At 44.4% G+C, this 16,580-nt stretch overlaps 1 protein-coding gene across 2 annotated transcripts in view; it reads left to right on the plus strand.

Moving 5' to 3' along the window:
- GRIA1 (glutamate ionotropic receptor AMPA type subunit 1) overlaps nt 1–16,580 on the plus strand; it is a 125,503-nt gene that overhangs the window by 93,619 nt on the left and 15,304 nt on the right. For both annotated transcript variants that reach the window (XM_040604585.1, XM_040604586.1), the window contains exons 12-13: nt 12,131–12,329; nt 12,879–13,126. In XM_040604585.1, the coding sequence (XP_040460519.1) occupies nt 12,131–12,329; nt 12,879–13,126 (447 nt within the window). The remainder of the gene's footprint in view (nt 1–12,130; nt 12,330–12,878; nt 13,127–16,580) is intronic.

The raw sequence follows: 16,580 nt of genomic DNA on the forward strand, positions 1-16,580 counted from the left end.
TTGTCCTTGTGGTACCCGTTACAACCTTAAACGGGACTTAACTTGTCCTGGAGATCACTGGAGAGCTCTGCAAGCTCTCCCAAGGCAGGAGTCCCACGGGCAGTGAGGAAAGATTTATGCTTTTTTTTTTCCCTTGCCCTGTTTGCACAGGAGGGTCTGGGGGTGATGGAGTGGAGCTTGCTGGCAGGGCTGGCTGAAGCCTCTCTGGGGACGTGGGAGATGGTGTCCTTGCTTCTACAGACCAGGTTGCTGACTGCCAGCTGGAATCGCTGCACAGCCCGGAGGGAAAGGGCATATTTTTTGCAATGAAGGAAGAAGCAGTTTGTCATTTCCTTGGGGGGCACGTGCAACCTGCAGCTCATGCTGGGGCTGCCCTGGGGGACGAGGCAGCCAAGCCAGGCTGGGAGCCAGGCTGGTTCAGCATCCCTAACTCCTCTAACATGGGGTGAATCCAGGAGGCTTAGAGGCTTGTCCATGGGGACAAAGCTCAGGATCATTTATTTTTGGCAGTTTGCTTCAATGGGTGACCTGAGGTTAGTCTTTAAGAATAACAGTAAAAAATCAGGATTTCAACTTCTGGCAAAGCCATCTCTTTTTTTATAAGTGTATCAAATGATTTTGCAATTATCTCTACCTGGCAGAGTTAATTATGTCCAGGGAGAGGAAATTCAGGTTGCAGGGTAACAGCAGTACTTGCAAATCACCAGGAACTGATGACCACACTTATTTCTGAAACGCACTTAACCAGGGAAAGTGAGTCACCAGAGGAGCAGCTTGATAAATTGCACAATATCTAACTAAACAGTCCCCTTTGGAGTTTGCGCACTTCCATGGCAACCAAAATGTGGCAGCCAGGGGAAAATGGAAATTCTTTTTAAAAAAGTCATTCTTGCTATCCCCTTTTTCATTTGGAAAAATGCTGAAGGATGCTGAGGACTCAGAAGAAGGAAATAACCAACTGAGAAAATACTGTTGGGAAAATGCAATTTCATCTGTAAAGGAAAAGTAAGTCTTTTGAATTTCCACACGCTGCCATCTGAAAATTTCTAAATGCTGCAGAGGTAATGAATATTTACTCCATTGATCTGGTAGCCACTTCCTCAGGATGGTTTCCCTGTCAGGCACATCTAGTCACTCTTCCACAGCTCTGACTTCAGGCCTTTGCCACTGAGGTTTCTAGGGGACAGCAAGAAATTCGCTGAAAGTCCCTCCACTGAGTGACAGATTTACTAATCGTCCCACCAGCTGTGTTTGAAGAAGTCAAACACTTGATCCAAAAGCAGATTTATTAAGCTAAAAATACATTTGCAATCTTTTTCTTCAGGACTAGGTAAATGCTTCTCATATTTTTAATTGAAAAGAAGGTTAAAAATAGCGGTGGGGCAGTGCATTGCCCAGTTTCTTAATCTATTGGGAAGTTTTATTAGGGCTTCTCTGTCACGGAAATGGCACGCTTGTTTTTCTCATGCTGTGCACTGGCTCAGGATCACGAGCAGCACTAAGGTTTGTAGGGGTGCCTCTGAGATTTATAGCCTTCTCCGTGACTCGGGCAGGAGACCCTCTGAGGCTCCAGGAACTCCCTATTCTGCTGTACTCTGACTTGCCGATTTTCAATCAGTTAGAGAAACACGTTTTCTCTTTTCATTTTCTTCCCTCTTGCTAACCTGTTATCCCTGAGCAGTCAGCTCAGCTGGGGTCTGACATCCTCCGAGCTGCAGTCAGGACTGCGCATGGTTGTGTCTTCCTAATAGCTAGGTTGATTGCCAAGTGTTTTTGTCAAAGAATAAGGGTTGTGAGGAGCTGAATGACCTCCGTCTCCCTGAAGAGGTGTCCTCTGCAAGGCTGCCTGTCACACGCTGCTTTAATGTTGGCACTCCAGAAAAATATTGTAGCTAAGATGGGAAGCCCTGAGCATGTTTTCACAGGGAAGCCTTGCTTAAATAACTCTTCCATATGCTGTACATCACTTTTATCAGCACTAAGATATCATGTGCACGCTCTCTGGGTACACAGTCGAATGAACATTGAATTTCACAATTCAGATTGTTCTGGCTCACAACACATAGAGCATCCACCGCTGCTCTTTGCTAGTTTAACCCTCAGAGCTGGCCAAAACCTCATGCCCTTCCACTGGGTTCAGAGTACTTCTATTGTTCCACTGGAGTTTGGGATTTTTTCCTACTTGTTCTGCTTTTGTCCCAGATTTCATCCCAACTACTTGTTCTGGTAACCGGGCAAGCCCTGTGCCCCCTCTTCACAAGAAGTTCAGAGATGTGTATATACAGGGAGCAATGTCCATTGTAACAGCCCAAAACAGTGAGCAGGTGAAGACAAATGTATTGCAATGTGGTAGAGATGCTAGGTTATTCATTGTGAAAAGCTTAATAAAGCCAAGTGATTGGGAAAAGCAAAATGTGGGTCATGCTAAGAAATAGGGGCAAAAGCCTTGCTGTGCTTGGATGGAGTCTGGAGCTGGGGGGGGGCATGGCATGGAGTCACCTCAGAAGTTCTTCATGCTGGTGTCTTGGTTTTCCTTCCATTTTCACTTGGGTAGGAGGAGCCAATGTCAGCTAGGGACCACCTGGTTCATATCATCAAATGGTAGGAAAGGGCCTGCAGCTGGTGCACACACCCCTTCCTTTAAGCAGCCACATATTTTATGGCATTCAATCTATTTAATAAAATCATCCGGTAATTCTGATTATTACCTACGCAGAAGAGTTGCTGCTTACCCTTAGATCCAAAGGCTAAGCAGCAATAATCCAATCATGGTAATCATAACTTACTACTTTGATCTTCAGATAAAAGAGTCTATAGAAGTGCAAAAGTGTTACATCACCGTTATTTGGACTACTTCAAAGCATGTTATATACCCTAATGAAATCTCCCAACACACTCTGACGAGAAGTAATGGGAGGCAAATGTGTGAACAGGAAAAGAGGAGAAAGGAAGAGGGGAGAAGAGGAGTTCTTCTATGGTGAAAGGCAAAAGCAGCAAAAATAAGGACCTGTACGCTGTGGCCAGGTGTGAGATGTGAAGAAGGGTCTACGAGGGCCCAGCTGCAGGAGGCAAGTGCATGGGAAGCTTTCCCATAGGAGGAATTTTCTCCTCTCTCATTTCTTGAAGCTCTCCTAAGAAGCAAGATCTCAGGCTGCAGGGAGGCAAACAGAGGGAGGGGGCAGCTTTTCATCACAGCAGTGCTTCCAAAGCCTTAAAAAATTTAAAAAAAATCACCACGTGGATCTTAGCAGGTGAAATAGGGGCAGCAGAAACACTAAACATGTTTCTCCCTCACAGTTTGAGAGTTTTAATATTAAAAGACTCCTGTGCACATAAAGCTCTTCTAAAAAACACTGGCTGGGGAAACCAGACTCGTTCCTCACCATTCCTACAAGGGAGACGGTATGCCCTTGTAGAAGAAAGAAAGGCTCAAAAGTGAAAATGGTGAAAATGTAACTTGTACAGTCTTGATGAGGGGTCACATTTTAAATCGAAAATGAGAGAGAAAAAGAAGGGAATATTTGGGAACATTGCTCAGAGCGAAAATCTTCCAGCGCAGAAAACACTCCTCTCCCAGAAAAGGCTTTTCTCTCATCATATCGGGAAATCTGACAAAAGACAGAGGAAAAAAAAAAAAACAGAAAAGAAAAAAAAAAAAAACCACCAAGGCAAGGCACCCTGGAAGAAGTCTGAACTAAGTTATTGCAGCATTGCCCAGAAGTCTCAGGAATGGAGCTCTAAATTGTGAGTACATGTCGATGGGGTCGTGGATCTTGGAAAAATGAAGAACCAGTAGCATATAATCCAAAAAATATTAAATCTTTAGGAAAAATAAAGCTTTCTTATCAAGCAGACTTTGAAGAAGAGACTGCGGGAGAGCATATAAAATCTAGCAACACAGCAAAGGACATTAGCACAATAGGCTGTTGTTTAAAAAGAAGGATGAGTGCTGTTAAATTTGGGGCCACCTGAGGTTGAGGAAGTTCCTGAGTAATGAATCTCCTGGGGCGCTCCAGTGAGTGCTTCTGACAAAATGTTATGCTTGTCACCTTGTGAGTTTTTCTCAGCAAAGTGAACAAATGTCACCAAAGTGAGAGAAATACATGAAGAGCTTTTTTTACAGTTAAATTTCTGCTCAGAGGCATGGCGAGAGTCAGGGGTTTTCTTCCTTGTAGCAAAAGCTGGCAAAACTGCAGGAGAGGGATGACTTTGCCTTTCACCAGAGCTGCCAAGCAGCCCAAAGTGACCACGTGTTTCTCAGCAAGCATCTATCTAAACACTCATCCCTTAAACTACCCTGGTTTGCAACTTGGAAAAGCATGCTGTGCCTTGCACTTAAGAGGATGACAGTGTGTTTCTTTGGATTTGTCTGTTTTGCCTTTCAACCATACTTTTATTTTTTCTTAGGGTTCCACCTCATCCCTCTATCCTAACCCTTTCTTTATGATGCTTTTAGCAGCCCTCTGGAAGAGCTGGGTGTATTACCCTGCAGTTTTAGGGATAAGCACCTCCTTTCAGGAGCCAGTTCTGACTGCTCAGGGATGGTGGCTCCCTTGGGCGAAGGGCACACCTCAGCTCTGCTCTGTAGGAGTGGTTTTATACCATGGGTGGTATAACGGTCCTGCTGAAGTTGAGGAGAGCTGGTTGCTCATGTCAGTCCATGTTTGGCACCTAGTGCTTCCAACACCATCATTGTTAGCTTAGTAGGTGGGTTGTGTTGGTTGCATATCAGCAGGCTGCGTTTTGTGTCCGTTGAGGACCACAGGAGAGAGCAACTTGCAGGCTGCTACTGAGTACATAAATTAACCCCTGCACAGCTGGGCCTATTTGATGCTGCCTCTGCCTGCTGGGATTGTGTCTCAGGAAGGGAAAGTGGGCAAAGCTGCAACTCAGGAAAATTCCACCTGGTGACCAACACTTCTAGCCACCCACCCAGGCGAAGTTCATAAACGTGATCCCTCTTCTTCTCCTACAGCTGGGAACTGAATTAGAGAGATGAAGCAAGCTAACGTGGATCCCATAAAGTGGCAGGGCTTCTCGAGGAACAAAAAAAAAGAGCTCCTGGATGCTACTCCTCTGGCTTGGCCATTAGGTACCTGTTCCCTGTCAAAATTCTAAGTGAATGTCTTGAAAACAGCACGTAGCTGCTCCATGTAGTGGTGCTTATGCTTAGCACTGCAGCAATCCAAACTCCAATGACTGGAGAACCACAAGTGGCATGATGCATTTCTGACTAAGCAGGAAAACTCATTTTAGAAAGAGGTTTTGCCCATTAAAGGGAAATTGAAGTAAAAAGTGCCAACATATTCTGCAAAAGAAGAGATGAAACGGTGGGAGAGGGACCACGTACTGCTGTCCAAGGCCATTAGCTCAGGCAGAAAGAAACAGTAAATAAGCTATGACTTATAATTAAAGCCCTACAGATACACATCCTTCCTTTGAATCTGGGAGATGCTGCGTATTTGCAGACATGTTCAGTCGTTGCAATATTTACATAGCAAGTGATCCCAAGGCCTCTTCTTGAAAGGACTTCTGCTGGGATTCTGTAATCCATTTTGCCTGAGAACATGAGAAAGAGCAGATCTGCAGCCCATAGATGGAAGTTAAGAAGCTCTCAAATTTTTTCCTTCTGGTTTTGGTTGTTTGTTTTTTTTTGAAACAAAAATTGGTAAAAAGAAGAACAAGAGACAGCCAGCATGGGACTCCCAGTACCTGCACCCTCAGCTTGCTTACCCTGTCTCACTGGGTGATGTTACTCACAGGGGATCAGCTGTTACCTCTGCAGAAAAGTTGTGAGGGGAGCTGAAGAATGAATTTGTACAACTGGGAGAGGTAAATGAGAATGTCAATAAAAAACATTCTTCTGTGTTTCTAAGGGCACTCTTCACACTCCACGTTAAAGCTCAGCACTGCAGCTGGGACTCTTGTACCAGGAGGTAGGGTTCAATAATAAGTAAGCGCAAACTAATAATGGCAAGGAAATTAATAATACAGCATGGACAGAGAAACAGGCATTGTAATCACTCCGATTTGATGACACTTAGCAGCTCATTCAAAACTACCCGTGGCATAGCAGAGCGTAAGAGGATAAGAGCTTTGCAGCATGTGCGTGATGGATGCACCCAGAGCCGTTCGCAGCTCCACAACCCCATGCTAAGTTTGTTCTTCTATCTATGACTATTCACAGACTTTTCAAGCAAATGTGGGGTTCACATCAGGGTCAGAGATAAAATTGTGAGACCGATCGTGCCAGATGGTCTGTGACACACAGAAAAAGCAAAGCTCATTTACATTGACAGAGTTTAATGTTGAAGATTTGTTTAAAATAAGAACAAAACTGGAGCAAAATGTTTGCAACTAATCCACTACACAGATAGACCCATGAAACTATCTAGAGTCAGTATCAAATTAGCGGAGTAGTGTCGGGGATCAGAGGGTCTGTGTGGGTAGAAGACCAAAAGTGGATTTGACCCACAATCAGTAGAACAAGCATATAAGAGCTTTTCTTTCAACAGTTTTGCATTAATTCATTCAGTGACAAATATGTCAGTTGACTAAGTGAGCCTTTATTAGAATTGAATTTAACAGTAAATCTGGGAAATCCTCCCAAAGCAGCAATGGCTTTAGAATCCCAGATCTGCACTTCTAATTAAAACACTGTCACTTTAGGTGTAATTCTCCATAAGAAACGGATTTGCAGAGCGGGAAGGGAGAAGTGGGAGAGAGCTGAGATGGTGCTTGAACAGTTTTCCAATGAGGTTTCCTTTGTATATTTTCTGATGATCGTAATGTTTTTTGCAAAAGTGTATTATGCTCCTCTAATAAGACGGCAAAGCAGAGGCAAACTCCTGTCGGCTTTTCCTACCTTCCATAAGGGATAAGATCAAAGAGCAAATTGTTTGATCAAGGATTGCATTTTGTTTTCAGAAATAAGAGATTATAGCTGTACAATTTTCTGTTTTTCTGTGAAGAATCCATCAATGCTAAGGCTGGAACATTTAAAAAAAAATCACTTCACGGGAACAAAGGGAAGTTACAATTCTTTTCTGTTTTCTACTGGAAAAATGCAGTTGCTTTGCAAGAAGAGCTAAAAGGAATAAACCATCTAAGTAAGAAAATCAAAATTATTATTTTCAGCTTGGTCATCTGCAATTTTTCCACTAGACAGGTACAAAATAGCACATTCCAGAATTATCTTTTAAATTATACACATAGTAGTTAAGAGTTTAATGTCTTATAAAAACTGAAAGAAAATTATTTCCAATGAGAAAGCAGAAACAAAATAGTTTACCATGCTAAAATTATACCTTTCAGCCTTTCAGAAATGAAACATCAAGAACATCAAGTAACAGAAAAATGCAAATCTTGGGCAGACCCAAACCAACCATTTTTGGAATGCTACTTTCAGAGGACATTTGCAACCATTATCTTTTCATTCTGATCGAAAATATTAAGGTTTCATTTACAATTTCAGAATTTTTCATGGTGCTGAAATTCTGGTTCCTAGCCAGCTCTCATGTTGAGTAGATTGTGCACCACGGATAATGAGGGCACGGTATTTACTCATTACTCCTGCAAGGGTAATTTTGGAAAGGAGAGCCCCATTCTTCCCACTGTTCTGGGAGGGGCAGGCAGGACCCCAAGTCAGGGAGAGGAAGCAGGAGGGGAGTGTGATTTTAACCAGCACAGGTAGGGCTAGAAGAAGAAAGCAAGACATCTTAGTCTGGATTGTGTAGGAAGGAAGAGTGTAGGTGCAGAAGGAATAATACAGGTTGAAAAACATACAGTCTAGTCTGTCTAGCTATTCCATCCCTTTCTGCATCCTGGAATTAGCCATCCATTAAACCCTCTTTCACTGTTGTCCTTGCTTATTTTATTCTGTTTTGGTTGTGGGTTGTTCTTTTGGGTTTTTTTTTAGTTCCTTCTATTCACAAGTATTGCTATGATAATGAATGCGAATAAATCCAGAGGTCAAACAGACAAATCCAAACCTCCAAATCTTAGCATATCTTTAAAGTACTAACCAGTGTGCTCTGTATCACCTTAGCTCTGCAGAGGACTGAGTCACTTGTTTCCACACAGCAGAGAGCTGATTGCCTTCATGTTATGCTTGAACGGGTATGGGGACATGTAAATTCTCCATGCAAGAGGATTTAAATCCCATACTGCCCATTAGTGAAGAGAAATGAACCTAAGCTGGGACTCAAGCTGCAGAACATTTGTTAGTCAAGGGGAAGGTCATTTCCCGTTATCTAGCTGTGGAGTGAGATTTTCAAAATCTCAAAGTGACTTCAAAGTACAAGGTATATCTACTCCTCTGTGACTGCTCTTACTAGAGCATAAACGTAACTCCAAGTCTCACTGGCTTTTGACCAGGCTTTTAGCTCCCTAGTGTTGAAGTCACTTTTAGAAATGGGACATTATCTCCTAAATTACAAAGGCACTTTTGCAAATGTGTCCCGTGATGGTAGCATTGCTGCTCTCCTGCTTGGTCTACAGAAGTAACAGAACAAGATGGTAATGGATATTGTCTTTCCGACCACTTGCAGTGATGAGCAGTAACAGGCATTGGCTCAAAATCTAAATAGGCAACATGGTTATCCAGAGAAACTGTACTTGTGCTGTTTAACCTGTGTTTACTGCCCTTGAGCTCTGGCCGTGTCACATGGGATCGCATCTGCTTGTGTGATGGTTCATCATGACTATTATCATGTTTTTTATTGTATTGCATTAGCCTCCAAGAACCTTCATCACTGGCCAGCGGCTGGGTGTGTTAGATGCTACACAACCACGGAGCAAAGGGACGATGCCCTGTAGAGCCCATATGCTGTGTCTTTCCAGCAGCTTAGATTCACAGCTTCTAGCTCCAAGTCTACCTAGCAATGAGGGCAAACATTGCCCTGTAGCAGCATCTGCAGCAAAACATCATACAGACGAAGCCCTAGCCATGCTGGCAGTCGTAGCAAGATGTTTATCTCCTCTTGTCTCCTCCACAGTCTAGGAGAGTGAGCACTCACCTCCTCACAGTATCTCACATCATGAGGAGACATGACCAGCACCAGCAGCAGGCACAGCCCAGATGAGACTGGTGCCTCATACAGGTGCGCATCCCGTCCCGTCTGACTCCCGTGGGAAGGCAGCTACAGCCCCCTGTCCCACTTTCCCCAGACCTCCTTGCTACCTCCCGGTCTCAATACCCCCTAGTTACTTTTTCATGCTGTCGATGCCAGGTGCGGAGCCGGGAAGCGTAAGCCATCTGCAGCTGACAGCAGGCAGCCCCGTGGGATAAGCCAGTAATGAACATCACCAGGATGTCGAGGGTCTAGAGGCAGGAATCCGGCTCACTGCCGCTGAAGGGATTGAAACAAGTCTCAGAAATATCCCAGCTTCGTCAGGAAGGAAAGGCTGTATAATTTGCAGCTGGAAATGAATGTGATTATTTGCCATGCAAATGGATTTTGCTAGCTCAAAGTGGCCTTCATCAGCAGAGATTGTTGTATTTGACATTATCTGGTTACTCTTGCTTAATGCTTCTGTGCCTTTTCTGAGCGCTTCCTTCCCTGAGCACACATCACCCAGACTAATTAGAGACAGGTATTTTTTTCCCTCTTCCCCATCAATCTGAAGACATGCGAGCTGAATCCATAGCTACCTCCCTCCCCAATCCCTCTCCAAATATGAGACAAAAGGTAAAGTTGTTTGTGCTGACAGTCCTTCAGGCTGAATATTCTCCGCAGATAGGAAGCACAATGGTCACATTTATGTCACCTAACTTGAGCTACTTAAAAATCAGCTGTTTAGTCCAACCTAGTCATCTTAGTTCCTTCAAAATTCAGTAGGAGGGGGTGGGGTGTGGAAGGACCTCCTCCCAACCTGAGACAGATGGGGTGCATCATCCCTGGAGGTCCCTAGCCATCTCAGAGGTTTTTTTGGTGAGCACATCTCTCTTAGAGACTTAAAAATAGAGTAGAACAGTGCCCATGTGCCTGCCTTTCCCACAGCATCCAGCACTCCCTCAACAAACACCTGATCCCCCTCTCTGGCTGGCAGTGATGGGGAGGCATAAAAAATAATCTGGGATGAGGGACCATCAACCTGCTCAGCCACGTTGCTGTAGTTGCCAGTGAAGGAGGAGGTTTGCGTGACAGTGCAGGATGGGGTAACCAGCACACAGCTTATGGTTGGAAACCATGCCAGTGGGCTGTAGAGCTGGAAAGAATATTGTTTGTCATATCCTTCTTGGGGTTTGAGATCTGGATGATTAAGAAAAGAATTTGTGAACTCTCTATAGTACTACCTTGGAGATGGGTCCTGTAGACTTTCCTGAAAGACCTTGAAAGGTGAATCCTTCAAAGTCATTCATGGAGCTTGTGTTTAGGGTGAGATGGACTTTGCTGCACAGTTTCAGAAAAGTCCATAGAAGAAGAAATCAGAGGGAAGGGCAGAGGCTGTGCTCCAAAATGAGTCCCCTGTGCAGAGGAAAACCCAGTCCATCTCTAACATCTTTAACCATTTAAACCCAGTCCTTTCAGTCATAGCTGTAAAATACACTGCTTGTCCCTTCCGTAATCACTTGCAGTCATGTTTCCTGCAGTTTCTCTCTGCCACGGTAAAAGCTGCTGTGATCACTCTCCAGGAGCATGGGGCTGTCCACACGTGTGGTGGGATGGGTCTTATTTCCACGTATTCAAACACGTGCTTTCTGCTCTGCCCCACGCGCCGCGCACATGTGAGCTCAGCCGCTGCGCCTGCTCGCTGCTGGCAAGTGATCTCAAGGAGTTTTGTCTAAAGAGATTTCAGGGTGGGTTGATCTAAATGGGGAGATGACGTGATGTCTGCAGGAGCAGCTCCCTTCACACCAGCAGCGTTTAAAACCAGACTGGACAAACTGGGAAGGTGTAACCTAGATAAGTCATGCAGCTGGTGGGCTGTGTGGGTTTCCGACAGTATTATATCCAACTTTCCAGTTCTAATTTCAGGGATTAGCAGGGCGTGTTCTTTCCCTCAACGGAGTGACAGAGCAATCAGGTTTGTTTGTCAAGTTGTGTTAAACCACAGTGAACCATAGCAGCTGGACCCAGGGCTTCAGGCAGACCCGGACACGGCATGGCACACACTCTCATGAGCTGATCCAGTGCCCTTAGTTGAACTGGGATATCTCTGTTACCATCCAATAAATCACGTTTCTGTGGAGTGGCTCACATCAGCAGGAAGGCAATGCTGAGTCATGGTCCTCCACAAGGAAATAAATGGTGTTTCTCACAGGCAGGTGAGTCAGGCTTCATGAAATAGCACTGTAAGCTACCTTCTGTCTGGACAATGCTCCGTATCTAGAGAAGGAACATATAAATAATTCAGACAGAATGCGTGAATACTGGCATCACTCTAAAATTATCTTCCACTCTTAAAATTGTTTGAAAATATTTTAATATAAATCACTGCCTGCTTGACTTAATTTTCCTCTATAGATATACAGTGGTTACAGATAATTGGCTATTTGATTGTAGCGAGTGTACCTAGATTTTAAGGCATTATTATGAACATCTTGTCTAACCACCTGCTGAATACAAACCAGAAAATGTCAGCAGGCAAATTGTTCGTTAAGGCCATAGATCCTCTCTGAGCTTCATTATGTCTTAGAAAAACACCGAGGTTTGGTTTTTAAACTTCAGATGATGGAGGAGCTGACCTAGTGATCCCAGCTGGTCTGTATATCTGGTCTGGCTCCATGCTGGTGCTCCTTCCCACCGGGGGTACTTAGCACAACACAGACAGACCTCGTCAGAGCTGCTGTTTGGATGGGCATTGCCCTGCCCAGCTAACTGCCTCATAGTTGTCTCCATGTCTTATTATTAATATTATTATCTACTCTGAAAGGAATTGAAAAGCAAAGCAAATTCCATCAGCTAATTGTTAATTTATTTTTCACTGTAAATTTTTTATCCCCCCTTTAATTACATTGACGCTTCGAAAAGCAGATCAAGAACTGAGGTAGGCTTTTGGCTTCCCTGAAAGCAGCTGAAGAATGTGACTTTGGGTAAATGCCAGAGTAAATGATGGGCCGGCAAGAGTGAGCTGCGCCTTTTGGACCTTCACACTCCTCCTGTTTGACTCTCCTCTCTGTGTCCAGGTCTCTCTCTGGCCGCATAGTCGGTGGCGTCTGGTGGTTCTTCACCTTGATCATCATATCCTCCTACACAGCTAACCTGGCTGCCTTCCTCACTGTGGAAAGGATGGTTTCTCCCATCGAGAGTGCAGAGGACTTGGCCAAGCAGACGGAAATCGCCTATGGGACCTTGGAAGCTGGCTCCACTAAAGAATTTTTTAGGGTAAAAAGGAAACTTTAATGCAAATATTTTGATTAGCTCCTTGTTTGACAAGTCCTCCAGGCCCATCCTCTCTCATCCTTAGCCCAGATCTGTTTTTTTTCTCTCGCTTCTCCTTACCTTGCTAGGACCTGCTGGGCTTGTCCTTAGAACAGCAGAAACCCAGTTTCCCGTGCCGCTCAGAATGCTGGCAGTGTCTCCAGCACATGATATTCTGTGATTGTAAACACAAATATGGAATATCCGTGTGCTTCCCCACATTATCAAGGACCTACTCTGAGCAACTCCAAAAGAAACCATCTCATGGTTTCTGGCTTGGTTTGCCCTTTGCTTATCAGCAAAATCACTTGCCATACACAAATACATGGCAGAAACCAGGGGTTGATCTGGGCTCTGGTGCAGAAATGCCAGGAGGTTCGTTAACATCCCATTACCCCTTTTGCCTTCCATGGCCCATCTGATATGTGAGTATGTGTTCAGTCCAAGCTGGAAATCTCAGCGGGCACCAAACCTCTGCTCATGCTTCTGTTGGGTTTGTGCTGTCCTACACAGCGATCCAAAATAGCAGTGTTCGAGAAGATGTGGACATATATGAAGTCAGCCGAACCCTCCGTTTTTGTGAGGACAACAGAAGAGGGGATGATCCGGGTGAGGAAGTCGAAAGGGAAGTATGCCTACCTCTTGGAGTCCACGATGAATGAGTACATCGAGCAGCGGAAGCCCTGCGACACCATGAAGGTGGGAGGTAACTTGGACTCCAAAGGCTATGGCATTGCAACGCCAAAGGGGTCTGCACTGAGGTAAGTAGCTTGGATTCGCTTTCTTTTGCCAGACTACCTGGCAAATCAATGTATGCACACAGTTCAATCTCCATTGCCATGTTAATCACAAAAGCTTGGGGCAAGGAGGTGGGGGAGGCGAAGGATAAGGGGTATGAAACCTCAGCGTGATGTGCAGAGAAGTAAAATGGCCAGCTCCCATGGAGCAGCAATGGGAACATCTCACTGTTCAAGCCCTGCATTTGGAAACGATCCTGGCTGATCCACTTACCATGACTGTGTCTGCCATACCAGGTGGTGGCAGGGGGCTGCTGTGGTGTAACCATTGGTTTCACAGAGCATTATCCAGAAGGGACGCTCATCCTGTGCCATGTGAACTGCACAGCTTTGCAGAGTATGGTATTACCCTGGCTTGGATCCATGCTTGCAGAGGGAGTTCTCACGGGGAAAACGTTTTGGTTTTTCCTAAAATGCAATGCTATTTGGAAGGGGTAGGCAGCCAGTTTTGAAAAAGCCCTGCAAAAGGTGCACATTTTCATTCACTGAGTCAATTCAGATCCTGCCAAGCGCCAAATTTATGGCAAGTCCAAAGGGGCACAAATCCTGCATTTCTGAGCCCAGAGCTGCTGCTGCCACATGCCTTTGCCTACTGTCATGTGAAATGTCTTCAGAGACCTTCCGTCAAAAAGAAGAATCTTTTAAAAGTACAGACCCAGACCTGAGTGAAGAGCAGAGCTTGGGCACTGCACACACCCATGCTCCTGGATGCCAGCTGGTCCCCTGCAAAGTGTCTCCCACAAACTGACCTGCCCAGTCCAGCATTACCACGATCTGCAAACTGGGGTGGTGACCTGAGACACGTCAGAGGTCTGGCTCCTTTTGGCAGCAGCCATGCAAGTTCCTCACGTTACAATCCTGAGGAATGTGAGTTGCAGGAATTTAGTGGGACTAGTAAATCCGCAGAAGCCATAGCTTTAAGTAATTTGATTGATTACTCAACTCATTTAGTTGTTTATTGAACAGATACTAATTAAAATATTTTGACCAAAATCATATGTGTGGCCTTATACTTGCTTGCTAACATAACCCAACGCAGAGGCATTTAATCCATGCTCTCTGGGTTACTAGAAACCGTCTGATCATTTGCTGATGCATCTGTCTGGTCACACAGCTTCTGAGCCAAAGCCAGCCCAGAGGATCAAAGATGTCTCAACTACTGCTAGATGAAGCCCAAGGATTTTGATTTCTGCATTTATTAAGTCAGCACAAATTATATAAAAAGCACTTCCCATATCGGCAGTATCTTTAGAGAAGCTCATGAGCGCAGTGCGGGTGATCCAGCAGGCAATTCTTGCACCCAGCGTGGTTCAGGCTCTGAAATGACTCGGGACCCTCCAAATGAAGGTGGATGTATTCTCACAGCTTTGAGACATTTTCTGTTGCACTCTCTCCGATGTTTGTTTTCTGTCTTGCAAATATGGAAATTAGGATACAGGGCTGATTCCATTTATTTATTTATTTAAACATTCTTGTATCCTAATTTTGATACTATAAAAACAAACAAACAGGAACATCCTACCTGTCTTGTAAATGTTGGCACGTGAAGGAGCCACTTGTCATACTTCTAAGAAAAATAAACAACTGAAAAGAAAACCACATCAATCACTTCAATTTTGCAGCTCCAAACATCCCTCTGCAAGGCATGATTCAAAAAATTCCTAACTTTTTTTTCTGTTTCCTCTTTTTCATCCCAGCTGCATGTAGAACAAATTTCTTATGGGCCTAATGGCAAAGGAGTACTGCTTGATTTTCCATCTGATGGTGTTTCTTTGGAACAGTTGCTGTCAGTTTTTGTCCCATTATGTTTGTTTTGTTCCTGTTCTTTTAATCGTTTGAATCTCAGTAGTTCCCTACAGTCATCGTGTAGTGTCTGTTTTCCCCTTGGGGTCCTGCACGTGAGAGGTTGCCCCGAGCCAGGTGACATTCAGGAGGCACCTGTATAGCACAGCCAGCCTGTCTCAGGCTTCATCTTCACTCGCTTCCATCCACAAAGTACAAGCTTTGAGCCAGGTTTATCTTAAATCAGGAGTGTTTTAGAAGCTGGGCTGCATTTTGATTTTTGCTGCGACCTGTCCCCTTTGTAGCTAGAGCAGTTTTCCTGCATTTGGGAGAGCTAATTAGGAACGGATCCTAGAAAGATCCTCAACGAGAGTTCACCATTGTTTTTCTTGTTTCTACATGGGAACACAATGCCAAGGTATTGCCACAAATGAATGAAAACAAGGTTAAAAATCCAGAAATAATTCTACATGTTGCAACAGGTGCAAACATCCCTCCCAAGCCATCAGTTAGGTCTCTTGGGCTGCTGGAAGGGCTTGCTTCTTCCTCCTAGCTGAATCGAGCTTTGAATGTTTTTTGGCCTCCAGATGTTAAAATTAAGTTGCATTTAGGCATAGCTGAGAAGGGCAACAATGGGAGGGTAGAAATTACACCTTTCAACACCAGCTAGTTCAAGGTGTGATCCTGCCTGACATCAGAGAGTCACGCAGCTGCAAAACCCATCCATTTACCTAGCAGGAGTTCTTCTCCACTGTTGGACAAGTGATCAAAAAGAGGGTACAAATCGAAATTATCCAAAACAGAGGAAAGGAAACCCAAGATATCCCATGTGAGTCTGAACTCAAGGAATAGGGAGGTTTCTGAAGTGGAGATCTGGAAGGCCAAGCTCTTCAGAGCGGCCATACTGACTTAAAAGTTCCCTGAAATACAAGGCTGTTTGCCTAGAGTCTGTAAATAAACACAAATTGTTCCCTGTTAAAAACCCACCTTCTTTCAGGACACCAGACCTCTCAGCCTTTCATCAAATACACTCGAGATGAAGTGCAATTTGTTCTGTGTACTCCCCATGAGCTGAAGAGAGAGAGACAATTAACTGAAATGAAGCTTCCTAGGAAAGATAACACATAATGCTTAGCACATGGCCCCAAAAATCATATGGCTGATACTGTGCCCAGGGAAACTGCAAGGCATTTACTTTGTTAACACCTTGTACCCACATAGAAGCTGCAATGTATTTTGGCTCATTAGTTAACTAATCTTTTGCAGATGGTTCAGACATCCGAGCGCTAATTAACCTGTATTCTGTTTTAGAAGACAGAAATAATTATGATTTACTTAGTGTCAAATTATTTCTGGAGCTATACTCACATGTTTCCATTGGCTTTAAATGCAACCCAAGTTAGACTCCGACCACAGTAATGTTACAGTAAAAAAGGGAAAATATTCAGCCATCTTCAAATCTATACCTTCGCCTTCTCTTGGACTGGTAGCAAGTTTCACTGAATCTGGATTTTGCTTTTTGAAGGCTGGATTCTGCCTGACGGAGGCTCCCAGTCCTTGTGAAGGCATCAGTGCTCGAATGGGATCCCAACAGGCAGAGCAGCACATCCCTCTTGCTCACCACCAGACTTTTTTA

Source organism: Falco naumanni, chromosome 8, assembly GCF_017639655.2.
Source record: "Falco naumanni isolate bFalNau1 chromosome 8, bFalNau1.pat, whole genome shotgun sequence".
Lineage (NCBI taxonomy): Eukaryota > Metazoa > Chordata > Aves > Falconiformes > Falconidae > Falco > Falco naumanni.